Genomic DNA, 27,440 nt, shown 5'->3' on the forward strand with positions numbered 1-27,440 from the left:
GAGAATCACTACTGCTACGGAGCATAAAACAGTCTTCATGATGACGCTGCTTTGACCTCCATGAAGCATAGGCCTGGCAGCTGGCCACTGGAGCTGTGCACGAGAGAAGAGGAAGGAGAAGGACATGTTTTAATGCAGGGTTTCTCAAAGTGTGTGCCGTGATGCAAGTCCACAGGTGCCATAGATAGCCATGGGACGATAATCGATATCGTTTATTGCGATAAAAAACACCCGCCATAATTATAGCCGATCTACAAGCTCACAACGTGTTGCGACGTGTTCCGAGCTTGTAGATCGGGGTTGAAAGCAGGGAAATATTGGCTGCATAATGGGCCTATACAGGAGTTGTCAAAAAAGTTAAATAGTGGACGATATATCGTTAAGAAAGTTAAAGAAAGATCTAACGCTGGCGGACAACAACAGCCTTTCTACCCTTCATGCCATAAACAGGTGTACCCAGAAACCTGACATGTTCATAAACAGGTGTACCCAGAAACCTGACATGTTCATAAACAGGTGTACCCAGAAACCTGACATGTTCATAAACAGGTGTACCCAGAAACCTGACATGTTCATAAACAGGTGTACCCAGAAACCTGACATGTTCATAAACAGGTGTACCCAGAAACCTGACATGTTCATAAACAGGTGTACCCAGAAACAGACTGTTCACCTGACGTGTCCGGGCAGCACAACAACAGAGAGGGAGGAGTCTGGAAGGCATCTGAAAAGCTTCCCCAGGCGGTGGTCCAACTTCCTTACAGCGCGTTCTGTCGTTTCCTGGTGGACACACAGATCCACGCACGCACGCACGCACGCACACACGCATGCACCCACGCACACAAACACACACACACACACACACACACACACACACACACACACACACACACACACACACACGCACACAAAATGGTACACATTTGTACATTAATCATTTCACTTTTCTGAGCCTAATCATTCAGAAAACCTCAAGACCACAGAACATCCACTGAATGTTCAAAGTTGAGTTTTTGGGGAATTTAAAATCATGACACCCATTAAGACCTGAAAAATACCTAAAAAGGCCTCTTTATCTGTTCTACTCAAACATTTAATGTCAAAGACCCCTAGAATTATAATGTATTTGACCCAGTTCCAGGGACCTCCCAGAAGCAAAGATTTGAGTTAAAAAAGAATCGCTTTAAAAGATTATATTCAAAGATTTGCAAAAAATGTTCAGTTTTTTTTCTTCAAAATAGCAGATCTACAAGCTCATAGTGTGGCACTCGGTTCTTCGCTATGAGCTTGTATATCTGCGATTTTTGAATATCCAAAGTATAAAAAATAATGGTTAAAGTGGTTACGTGACACAGATGCGTTCCCGGTCTTAAATTAAGGAATCGTAATTGTTAAAATCCCAAAGATCCCAACCCTTCATGCGAACGATGCCACGGTGAATCTCACCTGAGAGCTGCTGTCGCGCATGAGCGGTTCCCCCTCGCAGCCTGACGGAGCGGCGCTGCGGGGAGCCCAGGACCGCAGGTGAGGAGGAGTCAGGGACGGACACACCAGGTACCTCTGCTTCCACAGCACCTGGGAGGAGCGGAGAGCAGCCTGCATGCCCTCGGAACTCTCAAACTCTGTCTCACACACACACGCACGCACGCACGCACACACACACACACACACACACACACACACACCACAAGAGACCCACGTTATGACCCGAGGCCGATATGTCGTTGCTGTCGGGCAGAAACCTCTTATCTCCAGTTTTTAACTTTTTGTGTTTTTTCATACATGCAGTTACTGCCAATTAAATATGCCTTCTTTGGGTTCTCCCTGCCAGCCCTCTCCATAGACTTCCATGTAATTTATAGTGCACAGATCATGCACGCCCATGCACAGATCATGCACCATGTTTGTGCAGGCTGTTCACAGCTTTCAAACAAAAAAAACAGATTGGAAATCCGTTCAGGCATTCTTGAGATAATAGCCATTATGTTTTACATGTTATGTAAGCAAAGATGGCTATCCTGTATGAAAGATGGGGTTGTATGGGGGTGGAACATGCAAAATCGCGATTGAAATCATGTTTACTAGATTTAATGGGGTCCAAACATTTTTTTTTGAAAAAAAAATGTTTTGAAAAAAAAAATTTTGTTTTGTTTTTTTTCTAAGTAAAAGTCGATTTAAGTCGTCTGGCAGGGAAGTCCATAGTGAGAAAGTTGATCTAAAAGTCGTTTGGCACTGTATGAGTTAACGACCCCACTTGATCATACAGTGTCACACAGAAGTACCAAAAATAGCAGATGTAACAATGTAAGAGCTTGTCGACCTGCTATTTTCTTGGCTATTTTTGGATTTGAATCCTGGAAAGTAACAGTTTTGGACATACAAGCTTTCAAGCCGACAGAGACGATATATATATATACTGTAGCTAAAATCTAAAATGACACAGATGTGTTTAAACTGGTGAAAGATATACCCAAAGATAATCTAAATGTGACAATTTTTATCCCACGATTTTGTAACACATTTTTCACCCAGTGCCAATAATGCCTAAGCTGTAATCCTGGGCTCTGCTCTCCCTCTGCCAAACTGGGGAGGGCCCCGGACTGAGCTCACGCTTCCTTCAATGCATGAGGAGTGAGAGGCTGCTTCTTATCACCTGACAGGGGGGAGCTTCCCCGGACGTACTGTAGGGCGAGGAAGGAAAACGTTATTCCAACCAGTTCCTTTCCCCTACATCAGGCACCCAGGCTGGCCAAGGTGAGGCAGTATAGAGACCAGGATTACTGCATGTTTTTGTGAGGGTACCCAGTGGTTCTCAACCTTTTCAGGCTGTGACCCCCAAAATAATCGTATTTTAACTGGGGACCCCCCCCCCCCCCACCCTGACGAGCAAAAGTGGAGGCATTACATTTTGTATAACACGGTTCTATTGTGAAAATAGCAGATCTACATGCTCACAACGAGGCGAGGCGTTGTGAGCATGTAGATCGGCTATTTTCACAATTTCTGCCTCTAATATTTCACAACTTGGCCAATGTTTAATTTGTCGTTTTAGAGGTATTAAAAAATAATATTTCACAATTTGGCCAATGTTTAATTTGTCGTTTTAGAGGTATTAAAAAGTCCTCAAATTGACACTTTAGAAATGTGCAGATACCCTCTATAGACTACACTTAAACGTAATGTCGGTTTATTTACTGTTGAGAAAACAACATTGCACATTAAGTTAATCATCTGGGGACCCCCCAAAATAATTTGGTGACCCCCTTGGGGGTCCCGACCCACAGGTTGAGAACCACTGCCCTAGGGGAGAGAGGGGGGGGAACACGCTAACTCCACACAGAGGCCCTTTTGCCAACCTCCACCTAGGGTACGGTATGGGCACTAATGGCGCAGAGGCCATGGTGTTTTTAGACTCACTTATGTACGCATGTCTGGCACGTTTCCCAGAAGGCTTTGCGGGCAGGAGGATGCTCTTCACGGCGCCGAAGCGACCGAACACCTCTCTGAGTTGGTCCTCCTCAGACGTCCCGGAGTGGGAGGAGGTGGAGGCGGTGGTGTGGTGGTGGTGGGGAAACTGGCCCAAAGTTGTTCTCGCCGTCTTGGTTCCAACACCGGTCCCGTTCACAGTACATAGTTGCTCTGAACAGAGTTCGGGTGACACGGAGCCACCTGCTATTAGACCTTGCTGCTGGAAGCCGTTGGTGGCTTTCATCACAGCAGTGATATTATCGGGCGATATGTGTCCGTTGGCCTTGGCCATCGCGTGGCCGTCGGCGTCGGGCCTCTGTGCAACGACGTACAGCAGGTGGCTGTTCAGAGGGTCGTCTCGCAGAGCCTCCACGGTCACGCTCAGGTCCAACATCGACTCGTGACAAGGCCTCTGGACCTACATGTGGTACACATGGACATTAACAGGTTAACCACGTAAGTAGGGATGCTCGATACCTTTTTTTTTACGAGTACTTAACTCATTCACTGCCTAGAATAATTAACCAAACCATGGCCACTAACGAAAAATAGCTGGCTGGGGTCAGCTATTTTTTGTTTTTCCTTACCTTTCAAGTTGTCACAGAATATCTTTCTATTTTTTGATAGCTAGTTGTTTGGGCCATGCATTTGCTAGTTATGACAAAATGAAAATGCACCTGTTTTGACAAACACAAAAGGTGTTTCTGTGAAAAGATTTTACAGGAAACAAATGGAGATCTGTTTTTTTTATGATATCATCTCATGTGTTTTGTTGGGACTGGGATTGGTTCAATGACTACAGAGAAACGTGATATTTGGTCAAAATCCGTAGGAGTACAGTCGAGAAATGTGTTTAGCAAAAACACCTGCCTCCTGGTGGCGCTATAACAGGCCAATCTGAAAGATTCGAGCAGAGGTTCTGCTCTGGCATCCAGGGAGTGTATGTGCACAGTTTGGCTATGAACAGCGTAACGGTGCTGGAGATTAGCTGTTCGCAGACGGACACACGGACGGACGGAAAGACAGGGTGCAAAACGTAGTCTCTACCATGCTTTTCGGCCTGGCAGAGACAATTAGGGATGCCAAGTGGAAAGTGGTTAGACAACTTCATGAATTATTATCTTCACATGCAGTGGGTGAGTGCTCTGCTGTTTCTGTACCAATGACAAGTTCAAAGCCATCAAAGGGCAATTTAGAAAGAGCAAAGACGAGGAACAAAGGAGACAAAAGCACTAGATAATAGATGGATGGAAATTCTAAAAGCATCTGTCTGTCTGTCAGTCTCTGGTTTTCATGATTGCTTTGAAAAGTTCAGAGCCATTTGGGGGGGATTTTAATGCTGGTAGAACCTAGGAGATAATCCTCCTATATTGAAGATTTCCACCTAGTTGCTCCAATACAATCTGCACCAAACTTGGCACAAACGCTGTTCACAGGTCTCCCATGAAAATAGTCTCACCCAAAAGACTAAAATGCACACGTATGGGCCAGTACAGCAGTGTTTAACAACTTCAAATGGCCGTAACTCTGTGACCATCGCTCTGATTGCACGTCTGGGATCAATACCATTTTCAAGTTTCTGATCTGGTCGGAGAGAAAATAACTTTACATCATCAAGCGACCGGAACCATGGTGCCGTGCACCTCCAAAATGATACCCCTAGTTTAAATTAACGTGTTTAGTTTGGTATAATCGCTTTGCTTCCTTTGGTATAATAACGGCTTGTTATGTCCATTATCTATTCAGTGTGACTAGCGAGACTAAACAATTCGTATTACAGTTACTGTATGTGGGGAATAAAAACATTGCGACCCCAACAGAAACCAACCACTCAAACCACAATGTTATTTATTTTATTTTGTTTGTTTCACCGGATCACACGGCTAGTTTAGTTTTAGAACCAATACCAGGCTTTCATCTGCGGTGGACAGTCTGGTGACGCGAGGCTATTCATCCATCCATCAGATAAAGACATTTCGTTTCCCTAGGGTATATTCAATTCGATGTCCCTTGTGTGAAACAATGAAACTTGAAGGAAGACAAGATCACAGGAATCGGATTCCTGCTCCAAACTGGACCCCGTCCCGCCGGAGGGGACGTCCGCTGACAGTGCTGCTCTGAATGATACGATCCGCTCAGTGAACCATCCGTCAGTGTCTCACTTCAAAGAGGGAGAGGGAGGACACAGAGCGAGGGACCAAACGCAAAGGATGAAAGGACAGAAGTTAGAAAGACGTGTTGTTGTACCTTTATGCAGTGTCCATGCACACTGAGTCCATTCAGAGTCTGTACAGCCAGCTCTGCCCCTTCCAGCAGCTTAAACTCTATTTCTGCATGAAGCTGGAAAGAGAAGTTCAGTTTTTAAACGTCTATACTATTATAGGGTATACAGAGCCATCTAAAAGAAATTAATATTGCATATATTGCATTGCAGATGCCATAGCCCCCCAAAACATAACTGACTGCTGAAACCTCCCACTGGACCTTCAAGCTACTCTGACTTAAGAAGGTTGACATTTCCCTATTATAAATCCTTGTTTTGAGTGGTCTTGTGTCATATTGTAATATTTTGAAATATGGACGTTTGATATTCATGAGCTGTATGACAACATTTTAACAAAAAAAGGTTTGGAATAATTCACTAAATCTTCAATGTACAGTATCTAGAATATATGAAAGTTTCAAGAAATATATGAAAGTTTCAATAAAACGTAATTTAAACAATATTCTTTTTCTTTTTAGATGGATCTGTATATCACATCGTTGCTGTCTAATCTTGTATCTTCATGTTTTGCTTATTTATTTATTTTCGTAAATGAATACCTTACTTCATCATATAAGACATACAAGTCACACAAAAGTAGCGACACGATGCAAGATTGTAGATCAGCTATTTTTACAATTGTACGTTTTCGACAGAGAGGATGCAACTTACTCTAAGAGTGGTGTTCAGCATTCGGATTTTCCGCACGGCTCCGCAGCGGCGGAACAACCTCTTCACGTCTCGCTCGCTGTAGCCTGCCGGGAACGACCCCGCAAACACTACGCACATCTCCCTGAGACGTGCACACACCTACACACACACACACACACACACACACACACACACACACACACACACACACACACACACACACACACACACACACACACACACACACACACACACACACACACACACACACACACACACACACACACAGATTAGTTAGGAAACGTAACTTCTAAATGAACTGCACAGTGCTCACATCCACCACCGCTCATACTTCAAACATGGTTTGATTTTTGGTAGAAGGACTGACCGTGTGGTGGCGCTGCTCCTCCTGGTGGAGGAGGAAGGAAGTGTTCAGGTGATCTGAGAAAGATGAGAAGTGGAGAACAGAGAAGGACGGACACGTTGTCTTCCTCTTGAAAGACCACAGCATCTGAAACAACCACAGAGGGGACATGAGACACTTAAAACCAGGTGAGACAACGACAGATGGAACATGAGACACTTTAAACCAGGCAGCACTATTTTCAGGCATGTCATAGGCTAAGGTGAACATTTTTGGTGAACAAGTTGCTTGTTTCAATATTTAGATAATCATTTGTCCCCCTCTGATATACAGTATAGAGGGTATGCACGTCCACTGGGACCCGCCCCCCTAATCTAGAGTGGCAAAACATTGAGCGGCATGGAGCATTGGAGTTTGGAAGTGCTAGTTGCAAATCACTTAACGGCACTGCATACCACCTGTTTCCAAATTGCACATAATGCAGGAGGAAGCAGGATGGTGTGTTGTTGAAAACGAGCGCTTCCAAACTATAAAAAAAAATAATCCCCTGCACAGAATGTCTTGACAGAAAGTAGCTCATAACATGTCTATGGTAGATTTTCAAAGTAACAAAAACTTTGCAGATAGAAAGGATAATTCAAGCTTTCAGTACAGCCGCAATTAACTTTGTTTAATGCAATCAGAAAGGACTTTTCTGTTTGGATGTATGGGCTGTCAATGGCAGAAATTCGTTTTTTGCCATTCAGTAGGCTTTCCCACATAACTTCCAGCAACAGTGATGTCACACACATACCCTCTAAGCCTGTTCAACTACCAATGATGATTACTGTACTACATATCGGTCGCTACTGAGGACTGATAACGTTTAAAATATATATACAAATATAGTAAACAATAATACTAATATCTATATCTATATTTAAATGTAATCTTTATAAATCTATTTCAGTTCCCATGCCAGGGGAGATGGGGAGGGAGAGGGACAACAGCATGATGATCTGTGTGATCATGGTGTCATTTGAGGGAACGGTCTCTATCTGGTGCAAGATCAGGACGCACAAACAATCTGTCTGCACAGTATGAAAGAAATGGATGAGGTATGATTGCCATCATCGTCGTATGGGCTAAACCCTTTGTAAAAACATGAACAATAATGCATTACAGACAACGTGCTAGTACAGTAGTGGCCATTTCGCCTGTGGCAACGGCATGTGTTGTTGCCGCGTTGCCTGTGTGTGTAGTGCAAATCACCGGCTGCTCCCTGACATCCCTGGAGGACGTTGCCACGTCCTTGCCATCTCAGCAGAGCCACTAACAGTCACCAGGGACTCCACACATCCCAGGCACCGCTAACTCTTTGAACTGCTGCCCTCTGGCAGCAACTGTTCATTCTAACTTTAATAACTATTATAATACTTCTGACCTTTATTATCTAAGTCAGTGTTTCTCAAACGTTTACAGTTCAAAGGGTTTCCCCTTAACTCTGACAGTGTACAAATGGAACCAAAAGAACCCGTCGGGTTCATTTGGAGGATATCATGTGCAGTATTGACTTTTCCTTGATAAGAATGACAGAATATGGACAACATTACATTATGTTTCATGATGATGTGCCATATTGACATATCTTGATAGATCAGCATATACTCTGCCAATATATAACTTAACTCTGAATTGTTTTAGCAGATTAACTAATTTACTGCTATCCCCGATGAAACCGAAGAAACGCAGCTGTACCCCTCTGCTGCGCCCAAGGAAACCAAAGATTTAATATGCTTCAATCGTTATGTAACAATTAAAAGTATGATCACTGTTGTTCGCCGATCCAGACTGGAAAGGCCCCTCAGAGAACTGTTTCCTCCTGTATTTCCGGTTTTCGACCGGATCAGGTTTCGGTATCCGGTCGGGAGGCGGGACCATATAGCAACTTCCATTAGCTTACATTGTAACACTAACAGATGCTGCGCAGCGACAGAAAGGTCTTTTTTCAATCGGATTTTTGTATTTGGAAGCTGTGATCGGCTCTTAACTCATTGAGTGCCAGCCTATCACCACTAGAGGGCGCCCAGTGACCAGAGAATAATAGAGATATGCTGGTAATGCATGCCCAAGCCCTGGAGCCATGACTTGCCTGAACACTTTCCTTTGTGCATGTACAGGAAGAGGATGAAGTTAGCTTGAAGTTAGCTATTGGCTACCAAGCATTTTAGAAGCCTTATTTTCGTCAACTTAGCCATGATTAACCTTGCACACCTCATGCATGGGAAAAAAACAGAGAAGAATGAGCTCTAAAAAATCCAATGCAATCCTGGATTGCATTGGAGTCGATTTGTGCAGTTTGTTCACAGCTTTCAAACAAAAAAATCCGATTGGAAATCCGTTCAGGCATTCTTGAGATAATCGCCATTATGTTTTACATGTAATGTAAACAAAAATGGCTGCCCTGTATGTTAGATGGGGTTGTATGGGGGTGGAACATGCAAAATCGCGATTGAAATCATGTTCACCAGATTTGATGGGGTCCAAAAAAAAAAAAAAAAAATTCAAAAAAAAAATTTTCAAAATTTTTTTTTTTTTATTTTTTTTAAAGCCGAACTTGTTCGGGATCGGCACTCTACGATACGCTAATAAAGCCGAACTAGTTCGGGATTGGCACTCAATGAGTTAACACGCCTGGTACATGATCCAGGCACACATCGTGCACGTATTTCGCACACGTGCCCACGCGGGACCATATCGCTGCTTCCATTTGCTTGCATGTAAACATGAAGCAGTACTGCTCGGCGACAGAAAGGACTATTTTCGATAGGATTTTTTTATTTGAAAGCTGATCGGGTCTTAACACGCCTGGTACATGATCCGTGCACAGGTAGGTAAGGAAGACCTGGCGGTTCATTAGTTCAGCGACGTTTTAAATAGCAGTAAATGGAGTTAATCAGCAAAGCAATCGATGCCCTTTCATCTACATGTGACATGAGTTATGATTTAGATAAGTGCTTTATTGTATGCAACCACTCAATTACACTATCAATCAACGCGTCGCTTGGCAACGTGTTGAGAGCTCGAGATCCACTATTTTTGCTATTTAGAAATGGGGCTATGGCTGTTTATTATTTGCCAACCCACATACATTACGCCTCTGTCTGGAAAGAACACAGCACTGGGTACGTTATCAGAGGTTTTACCCTCAAACTACTAACAAGACCAGAGAAAGAAAGAGAGGAAGTGGTGCATGTGGGCATAACAGGAAAGACATTAAGAAAAGGAGTTGATTTCACCTCAACTCTAAACCAGTGGTCCCTAAACTGGGGGGTCCCTAGAAGATTAACTTACTGTGCAGCATTGTTTTCTCACTCAACATTAAACGAACCAACATACAGTATAATAGGTGTATATGCCTACCAGGTATCTGCACATTTCTTAACTCATACAGTGCCATCCGGCCACAAGGGGTGCTAGAGTGCCAGAAATTTCTCCATTGACCTTCTTTATAGCTTTCGTCGACCCTCTCCCAACTGGCTTTTGTTTTCACTCCGGTCAATCCTATGGGTGTCCAGAGGAGGAAGCTAGCTGACACGTAGCCAAAATGCTAACCCATTTAGAAGCCCGATCTAAAGCTATTTCAGCCGCAAAAAACTTTCTCTTTGGGTCTGGGGACACAATCCGGAGAAAATCCTGTCTAAAGATGTGATTTATTATTGGAGTGGGCGGCGCGATTCGGCCGTTAGCGCGAATACGGCCCGTGGATGGCCGAGTCTAAGTCCCGGCCAAGGATGGACGTCTAGACCGGGGCTTCGTTGAGGCCTCCGATAAAATAATTCATTTTATTAAATATCCCGGACATGTTCGGGATAGGCACCCTGGAATACGTCGCGCCGCCTACAATGAACATTTGGTGAACATTGGGGGGGGTCTAAACTTTATTTTAAACCATTTTCAATGGAATAAATCGTCGGAGCATCTAGCGTCTCTCGTTGGTGAGCGCTGGGCGAGCCGGGACCACCCACGTTGCTCCAAGCAGCTCGGGGTAAGTAAATAAAAAGCAAATAAAAAATTGTTTTTGATCCCGAATATCCCGAACTAGTTCGGGATAGGCACTAAAAGGGTTAAGTTACAATTTCATGACTTTTAAGATCTTTTTAACACCAAATTGGCCGAATTATCAGACATTACGTAAGAAAGAGGCAAATACTGTGAAAAGAGACGATCTACAAGCTCACGGCGCTATTTTCAAAATGTTTATCTGTGGAACCCAGTCAAACTAAATGTAAATGCCTACAATTTCAAGTGCTTGTCAGGAATTGGTGGCGGTCCCCAGGTTCAATATAATTATATATTTTTGTGAGGCGGTCGGTCGCGGCCTGAAAGCTTTTGGGAACCCTTGCTCTAGTAAGTCTATACCCAAACACAACTCACCTCTCTGTCAGAGCTGTGCCACTGCTGATTGGACAGAGCTAAGCTGATGTCAGCACGCTTCCCCAGGTACGATACCGACTGTCCAGACCTCCGCAACACATCCTCAAACCTGAGAGAGAGAGAGAGAGAGAGAGAGAGAGAGAGAGAAAGAAAGAGAGAGAGAAAAAAAGAGAGAAAAAGAGAGAGAGAGAGAGAGAGAGAGAGAGAGAGAGAGAGAGAGAAAGAAAGAAAGAGAGAAAAAAAGAGAGAAAAAGAGAAAGAGAGAGAAAGAAAGAAAGAAAGAGAGAGAGAGAGAGAGAGAGAGAGTTATTTTTAACCATTCATTTATTCATAAGAATGTTTGCTACATTAGTTCATTCAAACAATCAATCACAGACTAGGGACGTCAGTGACTCAGGAGGTAGAGCGGCCGCTTGGGAACCCGGAAGGTTCCCAGTAGAGGCCTGCAGCGGGAGCGCACTCCCGCGGGACCTGCAGGACCCGTCGCCATATATTGCGGCACAGGAGATATTTTAATCCCCACGGGCGGGGACATGCGGTCAAAATGAAATCGGCGGGCGCCGCAAAATCCCGCACTCTCCCGCACTCTCCCGCAATAAGCTTATATCTATACTTTAGCAAGATGTGAATATGTAGAGAACGTAATTTCCCCTGCTGAGCCTGAGCCTGAGGACAACACGCAGCACGCACCTACAGCACGTGGACTTTCTCTTTCTCTCTCTCTCGCTCTAACTCCCCCTCCCTCACTCTCAAACATTTTTATTTAGAACAAAACTGCAAAAGCGATTCCCGGATCTTTTACAGAAAAGGTTACGCCTTCATAGTCCCCCATTTTTCCATAGTAAATAAGTTCTTGAAAGCTGCTAAACGGTCACACCTCTGCCCTCATCCATGTTTTCTTTCATAGTTAGATAAATTGCCAACTTTGCTTGCCCAAAAGTTGTGATGTTATATACTGTCAGAATCAGCTTGGTTTGCATTCGTCGAAAAAGAGCCTCCAGACCAGAGAGTATAATGTAAGTCAATGAGGCGTATATTTTCTCTAGTCAATGGAGAAATTACTTTTTATTTCATGCCCACTTTTGGAGTTACATCATGGCAAGGTAACCGACTAAACAACCCAAACCTTGTTCTTGCACTTTGGGTGCAGGAGATCAGAAATGTTGAGAACCAGTGCTATGGAGTAGTGGTTTCCAAACTTTTTAGCTCAAGACCCAAAAGAGGAATTAAGACGAAAAATAGCTGATCTACATACTCACAACGCGTTGCTTCGTACCACGTTGTGAGCTTGTAGGCGACAGTATTTTCACTACTTAAAACATTTAAACATGTGTTTTCTAATTTACAGAATTTCTTTCATTTTCCTTTTATTTCTTCATGTAATTACTGGAAAGAAAAATAATTTGTTTTTGAATTCATAAAAATCTTTTTTGCTTCTTTGTTGTTTTTGAAATCATAATAACAAATTTAATAAAAGGACCTTAAAAATGTGTCCACGATCCACTGTTTAGGAAGACCATACCTGTTACTGAGTGGAGGTAGGGTGGGTGTGGGTGTGGAGGCACCGACAGCATCCTCGTTGCCAACGGTCTGACAAATTCCCCACAACTCCTCCAGGTGGCGCTCCAAAACCTGCCAGTCAACACAGAAGATGCCATTTTATTTCCAAAAAGGGGTGGGAGTGTCTTTTGTCAAGTGTCTTTCTCACTTCGACACATTGCCGGGGACCAGGAATAGAATGTGGGACGTTCCGTTTCCCAGGTGGCCTGTCTAGCCATTCAGCTATTGCGTGTGTGATTGACACTCAACTCGACGCGCTCGTGATTTATACTGTTGGATATTTCCGCAATCTTGCCGGCATGGGACTTTTTTGTTGAAAGTTTGGCTGCAGATAATCCTTCTCTTGTCCGATAACAAATGTAATGTATTATTCATATCGGAGCAGATCATTAAGCTCAAACAATCATGCTACTTTTGATGCTTTTGAGTGACACTGCAGTAATGATAAAGTAGGGCATACATTTTTTAGCAGCTAAGAAGATAGTGGCTATGAGGTGGAAACCATACCTTAACATTTCACCAATGGGCTCTAACTTTTTGGGATATAGAAAGAGAGAGGGCGAGATCATTTAACGACCTAAAACCGGGTCGCGACGTGGTCTGTAGTTTTCAGCGACCGGGTCGCTTAATCGACCGACTGGGACGGTAAAACCACCGACCGGGACGCTAGAACCACCGACCGGGACGCTAAAACCACCGACCGGGACGCTAAAACCACCGACCGGGTCGCTAAATCGACCGACCGGGACGTTAAAACCACCGACCGGGACGCTAAAACCACCGACCGGGTCGCTAATTCCACCGACCGGGACGCTAATTCCACCGACCGGGACGCTAATCCAGCGACCGGGTAGGTAAATCCACCGACCGGTGGTCGCTTCCACCGACCACCGGGCTACTAACCCTAACCCTAACCCTAACCCTAACCCTAACCCTAACCTCAGTAACCTTACCTCAGTTAGGCTAACCTGCCACGCAACCTCCCGACCGGGTCGCTAAATCACCGACTGCGTCGCTAAATCACCGACTGCGCCGCTAAAGCGAGCGACCGGGTCGCTAAATCGACCGACTGGGGCGCAAAATCTTCCGACCGGGTCACTAGATGTACCAACCGGGTCGCTAAATCTACCGACCTAAAACTGCAGGCAGGTCGGTAGATTTAGCGACCGGGTCGGTCGATTTAGCGGCGCGGTCGGTGATTTAGCGACCCGGTCGCTCGATTTAGCGACCCGGTCGCTCGATTTAGCGACCCGGTCGCTGAAAACTACCGACCACGTCAAGACCCGGTTGTAGGTCGCTAAATGATCTCGCTCCTACTGTATAGAAATCTAGAACTGTCAGCAAGATAATATAGAGTGAGTGAGAAAAATGTCATTATGCTCTGGCACAGCCGATAAGCTTAACTAATTGACTGCTTTACCACGAGTTTCCCGAGTTATCCCATATTTTTGAAAAAAATCAAACCTCGGTTCGAAGTGGAGCGGTGAATCTGAGCAGCTATACCCTGTGTGTGTGTGTGTGTGTGTGTGTGTGTGTGTGTGTGTGTGTGTGTGTGTGTGTGTGTGTGCACAAAACAGCGCCCCTCCTTTAACTAGTGTGTTGTGTGTGGCCACTCAAGGTATTGCCAGGCTACGGACGGACGGACACGGCCAGCCAGCCAGCCACCCACATACCCACGGACATACCTGTCTATTGGGAGCGCTTTCACCGCTCCAAAAACTAGGCATGATCACAATCACGAAATTGCATGTTTCACCCCCATACAACCCCATCTTTCAAACATGGCAGCCATGTTTACACAAGAAAACATATAATGGCTGCTATATAGTGCCTGAACGGATTTCCAAGCGGATTTTTTTTAAAGCTATGAACAGCGTGCACACACATAGTGCATGATCTATGCATGGGCTGCATAATCCGTGCACTATGAATTACATGGAAGTCTATGGAGACTTGTGGCATCCTGGAACTTCAAAGAGATTTTTTAAAAGAAGCGAATGAGTTAGAACATGATTTAGGCTGTCCTTACAGTGGTAGCAACTTGGCACAGGTAGGGCAGTCATGATTAATACATAATCGTCATATTCGCGATTATTTTTCATATTCGCGAATATTTTTCATATTCGCGATTATCGTCAATTATCTCATTTAATTTCAAAAGTAGTGAGTTTTAATAAAACCATTCTTAAACAAGTTAAACTTCACGTCAACACTTGCATTCTTTAATGTGCCTCCTCCTTGTTGCCACGGGGACCCGTGAACGCTCAATGCTGGTCTCGACTCCTCCTCAGTCAGTCAACACAACGCACTGCCGTCACACAGCACAGGCAGGCTGGCTGGCTAACTAAAAATGCTTAAAAAGTTTGTTTCAACCGATTCGATCAATTACTTTTTCCAGACGGTCGGAACAGACACATGTACCATACACATCCCAGGACTATATTCCTTTTGATACGATACAGAAAAAGGCGTTCACTTTCGTTTCAACACAGAGGACTGGAGTCAATGCCTTTACTGCAGCTTAGCTTAGCACTGCTGCTCTGCTGTGGAGGATGATGATGATGATGATTACACACAGACGGCGACTAGCTATAGATGTTGGATCGTGTCGTGATAAACATAATTGGCTACTGTCGCTATTTTCAGCTGTCGGCTATTTTTGCAGTTGTCTGCTATTTTCACAATGCAACGCGACGCCTTGTGAGCATGTAGATCGGCTATTTTTACAACGCACCGCGACGCGCTGTGAGCTTGTAGATCGGCTATTTTCACAACGCACCGCGGCGCGTTGTGAGCTTGTAGATCGGCTATTTTCAAATAGCTACGGTATAAAATAGGGCTAAAGTTAGCAAGTAAATGTACTTAATAGTTACTTTACAGTTTACACCACTGAACTGAGGTTTAAAAAGCAATTAAATTGCTCTTCATTAAGGTACAGTATGAGTATGAGCTCAAAGCCTATTATCATAGTGGCATAAAAAGAAGGGGGGGAAAAAGACGATATTCGTCAATCGCCGATTATTTGTATGACGATTAATCGTCTGGAGAAAGTCCTAATCGTGACAGCCCTAGGCACAGGTATGCATGGTGTTTGCATCGTTGGTCCTGGGTGGGAAGGGTGGGTGAGTGGGTTTGCGTAGTTCATTTTCTTGGATCTTTTGTTATGTTAGTTTTAAGTTGTGTCTTGAATATATACTGTATGTACTGTATCTTATATATCTGATGAATAAAAACAATTGCTAACACCACTCCAGATACAGATGGTCTATATTGTCCCTTATTGCCACGCCAATCAGAGCATCATAAAGTCTACTGAAGCACTTGTCTGCGTCAATAATACTCATTAATTAATACATTATACAACACACACCACTCGACCAGATGGCAACGTACTTGAGAGAGTGAGATAACACACGCATGACATACTGTGTCTGTCCCCGTAAATGGCAAAATCTCGAGGCACGTCGGAGTGAGTCGGAGATTGATGAAAGCAGACAGCAGACATCCAGGCAGAATAGTAATACTGAGAGGGTTGGGTGGGTGTCTGCCGTTTCAGAACTCACATCCAAGTTCTGAGGCGGTAGAAAACTTTCTTCAGTTCGGCAAGTCCTTTTCGTCGACTAATTTTTTATGAGTCTGCTATAGACTTTAGTGGTGTGTGTGTGTGTGTGTGTGTGTGTGTGTGTGTGTGTGTGTGTGTGTGTGTGTGTACGGTATATTATTATTTACCTGTTGAGGTCCTGTTTTAATAAAATACTGCGCCAGCTCCAGGGCTGCCGCAGCGTCCTCCGTGGGGTCGTGACCTATCCTCTCATCACTCTGGATCTGCTTCCTGAGGCAGGGAGGACAAACACATTATCACAAAGTTAGGCTTGCAACTCACCTTCAAATGCTCCAAACTGGCCTGCAACTGCAGCACACAAGCTGCAGTTGGGACCCAGAGGTCTTCTTCAAGTCTACTTGAAGTCTTTTATGAATATTTAACCAATGAAAAGCATTAACTTGGGACTAAATAATAACCACGTTGGATCCACTGGACCACAGGTTCTTTTTATTAAGAGTTTTGGACGTACAAGGCGGCAGAAACAAAGAGAGAGTTGTGTGGCACAAGGGGTTCAAATCCAATCATGGAGCTCGGCATTCAATATTGGCGCTGTAAGGGGGATAACTGTTACTTTTCAGGAAACAATAAAAAAATAACCTGGTCCCCAATGGGCACAGTCACTATACAGAGCCACCTCACTGACAATATTGCAGAGACAGCTCAATCTAAGATGACCCGAGGTTATTCAACACAGAGAAATTACTTTTGGGAACCGGGGGATGAACGAGTGACGTCAGAACTTCCCTCTCAATTTAAGCCAAGGTTAATACTTTTCGTTGGTTCAATATTTCTAATATTGCGTCCCTTTAAAATGTATTTCAAGCGGAAATAGCTGATCTACGAGCTAAAAAATGTGTCACATCGCAATGCGTTGTGAGCTTGTACATCAGCTATTTTTGCTACTTTTGTGACACACTGTAGTACGATTAAGTGAGGCATTACTTTACGAACGAGGAAAAAAAAGTTGACACGATTTCTGCCCAACAGCGTGATATGACTGTGTGAAAAAATAAACTAATACAAAAATAAAAAACTTTAGTACATTAGTAATTGTGTGGCCTGCTGCTGGCAGTGAGCACAAGAAATGTGGTGCTCGGTCCAATGGTTTGTGAGATTAGCTCTGGACACACAGAAAGACACACAGGCAGACAGACACACAGTAGAGCTACTGTACGCCGTAAAGATGAATGTGCTTGAGATGGGACGATATGAAAATGTCATGTCACGACTATTGTGACCAAAAAATTGCGATTTACGATATTATAATAAAAATATACCCAACATCCATTATCCTGGGGCGGAACAATTGCCACAAAATAGCATTCTTTTTTTTTTTTGCCAAAGAGATTTGGTAGAGAGTAAAAAAAAAGACCGTATCAAGTACGTTATTTCCTGATCCGTTTTCCCACAGAGGATTTAAATGGTACCGGATATGCAGCTCAGCAAATAAAAGGTGAATTGATCCCAGTGCATGACGGAGGATAATTTCACGATACATTTAAATCCCCACAATACGATTATTGTGAGTGTTTTTTACCGATTATCGTCCCATCCCTAGTGTGTGTGTGTGTGTGTGTGTGTGTGTGTGTGTGTGTGTGTGTGTGTGTGTGTGTGTGTGTGTGTGTGTGTGTGTGTGTGTGTGTGTGTGTGTGCGTGCGTGCGTGCGTGACAATAAGGGGCAGAGGGAGAGAGAGAGGAAGGATCTTACTGGAGAACGACCTCAGCCAGGACCTTGAGCTTAAACTTCTGTCCAAACTCTTTCCTGTAGAGCAGCGAGGTGTCGATGACATGAGGATGGATGAGCTGAGAGAGAGAGAGACAGCACAACACAAGCACACTTACAACAGTGGATCTGACCCTTCTATGTCTATAAGCTCACAATACATATTAGTTCATGAATGATAAAGAACAAAGAAAACGTTACTATCCATTACATTTTGACATAAAATGGACATTTGACTTTGGCGCTCTGGCAACTGTTTTGTAAAATGCATAAAATGCAATGAAATGCAAAAATACTTCCCCTAACAGCAACAGTGATTGATCATGGGCTGTGGTAGTTAGGTGGGGGGGTTATTTTATAATGTTCTTGTTTATAATATCCGCAGCACAACATGAGTTCTTGTATGTTTCTTTTAGGTAGTGGGACCCTACGCAGTGTTGCCATGTCTGCTTATTTTAAGCGACTTTGGGCTGGGTTTTTTTCTGTAGTTTGTTACATAAGTGTAGTTGCTTATTGGGGCTCACTTCCTAAATGTTGTTTAAACCAGTGATTCTCAAACATTGTCATGTGAAGGATCCCCAGATTAATATATAAGTACTTATTATAAGGACTTATATGCAAGTTATTGTATTATTATTGTATTTGTTTGTGATTATGATGAATCTAAAAAAATATGTTGTGCCAGGGACCCCCACACTCATTTTTTAAAATGTATTTTTCCCCAAGATGTTTTGAAAAATAAACGATGCATATACTGTATGTTTAAACCAAAGTGCTTGTGTAACTTACTGCTATAGTGGCTTCTTTTGGGCTTGTTTTTTGTGGAACTGGTTGCTTATTTTTTTGGCAGAACACTGACCTGGCCTCCTGCTTGAAAGAAGCAGCTCATATAATGGATGAAGGCATGGGTAGGGTCATTATAGACCTGAATTGCCTTTTTTATTTATATTTTTGTAATGGAGAGATTGTGTATGTCCTGAAGTCTGTTCATTTGTTTGACTCCTATGATCTTACTGGCCTGGGTCAGCTTGTTCCTATCGCTAGCCGAGAGGTTCCCTGTATACTGTACCAAGAGATGACGTTAAAACATGAGAACTCTCTCAGTGATAGACCATGGTCAGTGTTTGTACTAGCACTAAAGCTCCTCAATCTCCAGGGAAGATAGAAGAGTTACTTTTTATAAATGTCGCCTGCCCTGCACTGGTCTGAAATGTGAGTGTATTGTTTATAATTGTTCCCAGATATTGGAAAACACACTCAAAACCCATTCAGGCCAGGAACACATTTTTGTGTATTACAGTATATGTACATTTATGTAGCAACATATTTGTTTTTGTAGGCACATTTTTGAATAATATTGTTTTTCAGAAAACTTAGGTCAGGCCTAAATGGGTTAAGAACTTAACATTTTTGGTTAATTGCCTAGCCCTAGAAAACTGGTCAGCAGATCGTCTGTGGTGCCCCAACGACCCTCCGGGGTTATGGGATACAGGTACAGGTACAGGTACCTAGAAAACTGTCTCCAGTCACTCACATTGAGAGCCACCAGGTCGTTTTCCAGTGAATGGCCCACCAGAACCGCGTCCGGCGGCAGCAGCTCTCTGACCTTGGCCTGGACCTCTCGCAGGGTGGTGGTGATGGGTCGCAGCATGGCTGCGGTGATGCCAGAGAACCTATCGGTAGTAGATATAAATGAATGTTAGCACAGATATGCACCAGATATGCTCTTATCTGTCAACATTAGGCTCATGATTACCACTATACCAGTAAGACTCCCTAATCGGGAGATAAGCGACCGTAGGTCACTTATCTCCACAAATAGGGCAAAAATTTGTTTTGCCAAAATCTTCCTGATCCATGTTGATGACATGAGTGTAGACATACTGTGTAGTGATGTTTGGATTTTAGGGCAAAATCTGTAGGAGCAGTGTCCAAAAATGTGTTTTTAAAAATCGGCCTGGAGGTGGCGCTATATGGGAGAGATTCATGTTGATGGGATGAGTGTAGACTGTAGACATACTGTGTACCGATTTGCGTGATTTTAGGGCAAAAATTGTAGGAGCAGTGTCCAAAAATGTGTTTTGCAAGAATCGGCCTCATGGTGGCACTAGAAGAGGGCCATGTGAGAAATGAGGGGTGGGGTCTCCGCGCCGCCAAGGCGGACGAATAGGTACCGGCCCCGGCTGTCCCGGTCGCTCCTAGCCGGAGTTACGGCATTTTATGTGAGCTGCAGTGTAGGGGGTCCTCCACTGGGGGCGCCACCACTTTTGCATCCGTTCTGGAGCACCAGGAGTCGGTGGTCCCCGGGAATTCCCTGTGAGCAGCCCCGTTGGGGTGGTCATTTGGTCAGTTTAGCACATTTGGTCATTTTTTACATCTGGGGGTCCCCCAGGGACCTGGGGGTCCCTGGAGCTCCGGGGGTCCTTGGAGGTTGTAGTTTGGCAGGTAAGGAGTGTGTGTGCAAAATTTGGCATGGATCGGGGCAACGGTTGCGGAGATATGAGCAGGGCAAGAGTGTGACGTGTGACGTGTGACTGACGGACTCACTCACGGACAGCCTGTGGAGGTTTTGATAGTGATCTATCACTGTGGAAGAGAGTGTACAATACATGTATGTTCTTTGTGTGATTGTCTCCATGCATGTGTCTGTGTGTTTGATTATACCGTATTGTTGTTTGTGTGTCCGTAATTGTGTGTGTGATTGTCTCTATACTTGAGTCTAATGTGTGATTGTCTATGCTTGTGCAAGCAACAAAAGGTTTAAATTTGTCACACAACTTTTCTGTCGGAGGTTTTGAGTGTGTGTGTGTGTGTGTGTGTGTGTGTGTGTGTGTGTGTGTGTGTGTGTGTGTGTGTGCGCCTGTGTGCGTGCGTGCGTGTGTGTGTGTGTGTGTGTGGTGAGGAGTGGATCCGACCCGGGTTAATTCTGTCCCTAGGACGTAACTCGGACAGCGCTGAGTCGGCTCAAGCGGACTCCGCAGCGCTCGACCCGGCGACTCGCTCCCTTTAGCGCGCTCCAGCCAAAAGCTCAAAGCCGCTCAAAGCCACTCCTCTCGCATGTGCATGCGTGCGCCTGCGTGTGCGTGTGCGTGCGTGCGTGCGTGCGTGCGTGCGTGCGTGCGTACAGTACCTGGTGAGGTAGTTGAGGATGCGGTTCTGAGGCTTGACCAGGTCGTCCAGCAAGCATCTCCCATCGCCTCCCACCAGGGAGACGCGTGTCAGCTCGTAGCCCTTCTCCGTCAGACACTGGAACACACAGCATCGCCCCGCACATTTCAATCAGCCGTTTGGAAACACAAAAAATATAATCAGACGCCGCGGAATTAAAACCCCAACCAGATTTTCTTTTATCCGATCACGATTTTGGAGAGTCCAAGACCAGTGGTTTTCAACCTTTTTCTTATCAAGGTTCATTATTTATTCAGCATTTGAGCCAGGGGCCACCATTTGATGAGATATAGCCTCTCAGAGCCATAACGTACAATATGTTGTTATCGTTGGATAAGATTTTGTCCTAAATTTCATGCTGTATTGATGTGGTACCATAAGAGAGATAACAAGCAAAAGATTCTTTAATAGTGTGCATTAATTAATGCAGATGTTTAACAATAATTTAAACTGACTAAACCACTGTCCTAGACCAAATACAGATGTTTTGAACTAGATATTGTTAGAAGGTGCAAAATGTTTGAATTCATTTGAAAAGAACTTTGGTTTGAATTAATTTGAAGAAAAACAAAAAACTTTGATTAACAATTAACTTATAAGCAAGTAAATAAACAAGAAAACTTTTATAGATAGAAAAAACATAACTATGTTTTATTTAACCACTTAAGCCCTATTCAAACATTTAAAAGAAATCAGGAACGTCCTTAAGGTGGTTAGGAATTCGGGATTGTGGAGCACACCTCACCATCTCACAGTCCAGGCCGTACAGTGGACTGTTGTCTGTGATGTGTTCAGCGCAGTCCGTACAGGCAAAGCCCTCGAAGCCTGGCAGACCTGACACACCAGACCAGATGAGAGAGAATATATAAATATAATATTTCTACTTCAAAAGTTCCAATTATAAGCATTGATCTAATCTCCTTCTTCCACCTGTACGGAGAGATCAGACACGAATATACAGTAGAGAGAAATAAACCACTTGAAGATGAAATCCATAACATTCTTTGAGTGAACATACAATGTTATTTTAAACAATCCGTATTCGTATAGTATAGCATGTTAATACAATATAACTAACACAACTGCAGTGTACAACTGCTTGTAGATCTGTTATTTTCCCAAATGTTTTGAATCTTGAACATTTTTAATTTGGGAGGGGAATCCCCAAATAGGGATGGTAGGCTGCAACTAAGTGTTTAACAGAGGGAGGGAGAGAGACCAACAAAGGCAGAGAGGCAGACAGAGACTGACCTTTGACAGGGAAGTGTTTCTTGATCATCTCTTCCTGTGTCAGAGTGTAGGCTGTCAGTCCTCTGCTCTTTGTTCCAAACCTCCTGATCACTGGGTGCCAGCCAGGCACCGCTGCAGCAGAGCACACATTCAATCAGTACACACAACACACACACACAGCAGAGGCATGCACAGTACGCTACGCTAGGCAATTTCTGAATGCACAAGTTGGAGTTGGGGCAGGAAGATGGTAGTAAGATTGTGTATAGAGCGCGTGACATCATCATCATACCCGCAAGTTATGCGGGAAGGCCTACTGAGTGGCAAAATAAAATATGTTCTGGCCTTGACAGCCCATACATTCACAAAGAAAAGTCCTATGTGATTGCATTAAACTCACTTTGCCACTCGATTTTCCTTTTCACTATTCACTGTATGCATGGGCATACCCTCTATACAGTAACTGTAGTTCTGGGGTTCCACCAGAAGGTGGCACACTTGGTTTCATGTTTCTGATAACTACTGTATGTCATTTGATTGATGGATTTTGTTGGCTCAACTGAGTGATTGCTGCTGAACCAAAGTTGATTGGTTGCACCGAAACAGGAAACAGGTACGCCACCTTCTGGAAACCCAGGACAGAGCCCATTGATTGGGCAGTGCCAGACTGGCAGTTTCCAGATAGATATAAATATACGTAAAAGCTGGCTGAAAGGATACATAAAACATAACGACACAGCAACTGCTCCTGCTGGTACCAGGAGAAAGCAGAGTGGAGACTCATTCTAGAGAAGCCAATTAATAAATCCTTTTTTCCTCCCAATTTAGTCGTTATGCCAACTAACCCTCCCCACACAACGTATTGCCACTGCTATTGTACCCTGCTGGCTCAGCTGCCAGTGAGGAGCCCTCACTGGGAGGACACAGCGCCTCTGTTCTAACTCCTCCCGTGGACACGAGAAACAAACCAGTCGGTTCAACATGATTTTTTGTCTCTCTGTTTCATTTTCAGCGATGCATTCCCCGATACTACCATGAACACACAACTGGCTTGAACTCTATCAACTGTGATCCATTTAACACTCTTACTACTTTATGGCAGGGGTCTTCAACAGGGGAGGTCCTCAGAGTTACTACAGGGGGTCCTCCAATCTTTGTGTGATAGAAACCTTTTTTCTCCTTTTTTATATGAACTATTTGAACCCTAGCGTCCATATTCGGAGAACTTTTGCCAAAAATAGCAGATCTACAAGCTCACAACGCCAGCATAGATCGGCTATTTTTGGCAAAAAGCTTTGGTGTAGAGGGGGAAAAGAGCAGATTAAGTACAGAGTGAAAGGCAAAGTGTATTAAAGTTATACTATGTAACTTTTTTTATAAAACATATCTTAAAATTGTCCTAACTATTAAATCGCTAAAGTTTTAGAACCCCCACTCCGTTAATGTCAGCCCCAAAAGCCTTTTCTTTATATGTTTTCTACTTTTTTCCCGGCAAAATGACGTCATCTGCATCATCCGTATACGTTGGCCAATCAAATTGCAGATCATACACACATGATACACTACCGGCCAATCACAGTGCATCTTACGTCTCTTCAGGAAATAGCTTGCTTCAACAGCTTTGTTTACGCTGGTCTAGAAGTCTAGCCTGCAACTCCCCAACGCCGGTCCGCAGAGGGACACGGATGCGTGGCGAGGCGGGCGAGCCGGCGAGGCGGACGCGGTGGTCTGAAGGCCCGGTCCGCGGCGAAAAACGGCCGAAAAAAGCAGACGCGACCGCGGTTTGCTATAACGCTACTGACCACTAGTTGAGCAACTTACACAGTATAGCTTTAAGTATTGACAGCTCAAGTGGTTAAATATCTGAAAACACAAATTGACATGAATCCAAAATACACTGACGATTGTGCTGTCAAACAATGAAACTATATGGAATCTATGATAAGGTTGAGGGGGACCCTGTTTCATCTTGGCCTGAAAATGTTGAAGACCCCTGCTTTATGGCCTCATCATGATATGGGAATGCACCCAGACATTTAAAACATAATGACTCAGAGATGCCCACCTTGATTGAGGTGACTGCTTTCCTGGCGGCTTTTGTAAACTGTGTCCGATTCAGGCACTTCACAGCTGAAGATTCCAGACGCTATGTTGGTGGACGCTGGAGTAAAGCTGAGCCTCTGAAACATAAATAGAAACAAAGAACAAAGATGAGCATTAACTGAAAAATGTTGAGCAAATAAAAAAGGCATGTATGCATTAGTTTGAAGCATTAGTTAGTTAGTATGGGCAAAATACAGGTGCTATGCCTGTGTTTTCAGATGTGTTAACTGGTAACTGAGCCTGACGGATGCCAGATCTTTGGGTCTGATACCGATCAGCCCACACATTACCAAGACCACCCATTACCAATGTTTTGAAAGATATTTTATTTGAACAGTTCTAAACAATTAGAAAAACCTTTTAATAAAATACAGACAATCTACTAGCTCACAGCTTGTGTTGAGCTTGCAGATTTGCTATTTCTGAAGAAAAACATTATTTAAAACCGAAATAGGCTACAAATTGGGGCACATTAGCTGCATAACTGAGAGTCAAATAATGTACGATATGTCCGTCTGGCTCATGAACACTAGCAGACATGTTGCTTTGTACGTGAACAATGCACAATGCAGTCTTCTTGACCCTTTCCAATGATCCAAGAGGAAAGAGGGCTCAATTCAGGTTCTGAAGTGGTGGCGATATTAAAACTTAGGACATTTACATTTTAACAAGAGCAAAACCACAATGGATCTCTTGGCAAGCAAGCAGCATCTGTCTGTCACTCACAGTACTGTAGTTGGCCCTCAGGTGGCGGAAGGTGACGTAGTGTTTGTAGAAGTCACTCTGCGTCAGGCCGTCAACCACCACCACGTTGACACCTGTCAGCCTCCTCTGGTGACTCAGACGACACCAGCTGACACACACACACACACACACACACACACACACACACACACACACACACACACACACACACACACACACAGACAGACAGACAGACAGACAGACAGACAGACAGACAGACAGACAGACAGACAGACAGACAGACAGACAGACAGACAGACACACACACACACACACATTGAGGAGTGCAACAGTTAACCCTTGTAGGACTGAGGCAGATTTTTAAAACGCTTCTAAATCCTGACCTAAGTTTTCTGAAAAACTTAAAATATCTATTCAAAAATTTGATATACCTGTACTGTAATTAATAGCATCAAGAACCCCAAAAGGGGTTCCCATCTTGAAAGGTAAAACCCCAAAAGGTATTCCTGTCCTAAATGGGCTAATCCATTAAAATCTATAATACTAATGTTTAAATTAAGTCTTTATTAAGTCTTAATAAAATAGCAGAAAATGGCCAAAACAATGTTGAATTTGGTGTGACAAATATATGAATTATATATTGATATATAATAAAATAAAACAAATTATAAAAAAGCCCTAAATTATTTTTAGATTTTTTTTAATGGTTTGTCGTCTAATAGTATAGTGGATATGATAAAAACATCTGTATCCGTTGAGATATATATATTTTTTTTTTTTATCGATCGTGACACATGAGCTTGTAGATCAGCTATTCCAACTATTTTTGACAGTACATGTTTGAAAATAAATGAACATTTTTCAACATGGAAAAAAGATTATTGCAATTATGCAAATAACAATTGTAAAATGTAAAAGTCCATACTGTCTCCGACCACCAAACATTTGGTCGGAAAGGTCCGGTTCAACTACAAAATGACGTCACTCGCAACTTCTGAAAAGCATTACTCCTAATTAGAGTTCTGAAAGCTGCACGTCGGAGAGTCGGTCCTTTCTGACGAAAGGTTTGGTGGTCGGAGACAGTATGGACAGCCCTTCAGATTCCTACCTGGGCCGTTCCAGCCAAGAGCCTTTCCCCAGGGCTGCAAACTGCAGCAGCTGTGTGAGGTCCGTCAGTGTCATGGAGTCCTGGAGGAAGCTGAACGGCACAGAGATCCTCGGGGAGGAGGAGGAGGAGGCTGGAGGAAGATGTTCACATTCAACCACACCACTGCTGCTGCTGCTGCTGCTGCTGCTAATGCCGTTCAGCTCTTCAGTCTTCAACTTCTTGATGTTTTCTGGTGATGCGGTGAACGTGCGGTCCTTTCTCTTCATGCTGTAGCATGTTGGTGGTTCTGGTGATGTAATGGACAACACGCTGTCCTTTCTCTTCATGCTGTCGCCTGACGTTGGTTCCATCATCACCCTGAAGGATCCACTGGAACAAAGAACACATTATCGTCTCTGTCGGGTGGAAACCTCATATTATGTTACTTCAGGATTCAAAATTAGCAGAAGATCTACAATCTCAAAACGAGTCTGCTGGCCTGGGACGCCGGCGAGGTGGTCTGGGCACCCTAGGCTGCAATGCCAGCCTAACAGGGTTCGAATCCCATTCCCGAAAACCTTTGTTAAGTGTCACTCCCCATCTCTCTCATTTCCTGTCAGTCTAATGTCCTATCAATAAAGGCATACAAGCCCCCAATAATCATACAAAATAAATAATAATAATAATGATGATCAGCTACTTTTGATACTTTTGTGTGACGCCATAGTATGATCAAGTAGGGCGTTCATTTATGAAAAAATAACAAATGCCAAATTAGCCAACTGTTCCTTTAGCATACTTAATAGTTGTAGTGGATGTACTGTAGTAGCAGTAGTGTTTTTGTGGACAGTGGTGAAAAGCACAGTACATTAATCTACTCTAGTACTGCACTTCAACTGTACTTTTTGATGTATTCTTATAAGAAAAGACAATAAATGACAGACAGTACAGTTCAGATACAAGGTATGCTAATAGGATTTAACCCAAAGAAAGCACTATGGCCTTTGTACTGTGTTCTATCTGTCTGTCATTCAATGTTATATGAGTTTTTTAAAAGGATCTCAATTGAAACAATCCCACGCCTTTTTTGAAGTGTTT

At 43.6% G+C, this 27,440-nt stretch overlaps 1 protein-coding gene across 1 annotated transcript; it reads right to left on the reverse strand.

Annotated features, from left to right (window-relative positions):
• On the reverse strand, window positions 1-26,689 carry rexo5 (RNA exonuclease 5; the record flags this gene model as incomplete). Its single annotated transcript, XM_080722365.1, has 18 exons — window positions 1-93; window positions 674-780; window positions 1,447-1,622; window positions 3,418-3,886; window positions 5,716-5,808; window positions 6,404-6,541; window positions 6,771-6,893; window positions 11,163-11,271; window positions 12,685-12,794; window positions 16,452-16,554; window positions 18,035-18,129; window positions 19,584-19,722; window positions 21,180-21,295; window positions 21,963-22,051; window positions 22,469-22,579; window positions 24,513-24,627; window positions 25,277-25,403; window positions 26,364-26,689. 18 exons carry the CDS (start codon window positions 26,687-26,689, stop codon window positions 36-38), a joined length of 2,604 nt encoding a protein of 867 aa, XP_080578491.1. The 3' UTR covers window positions 1-35.
• Between the last annotated feature and the right edge of the window lie 751 nt (window positions 26,690-27,440).

The sequence above is a fragment of the Nannobrachium achirus genome (assembly GCF_963921795.1).
Source record: "Nannobrachium achirus genome assembly, chromosome: 3".
Classification (NCBI taxonomy): Eukaryota; Metazoa; Chordata; class Actinopteri; order Myctophiformes; family Myctophidae; genus Nannobrachium; species Nannobrachium achirus.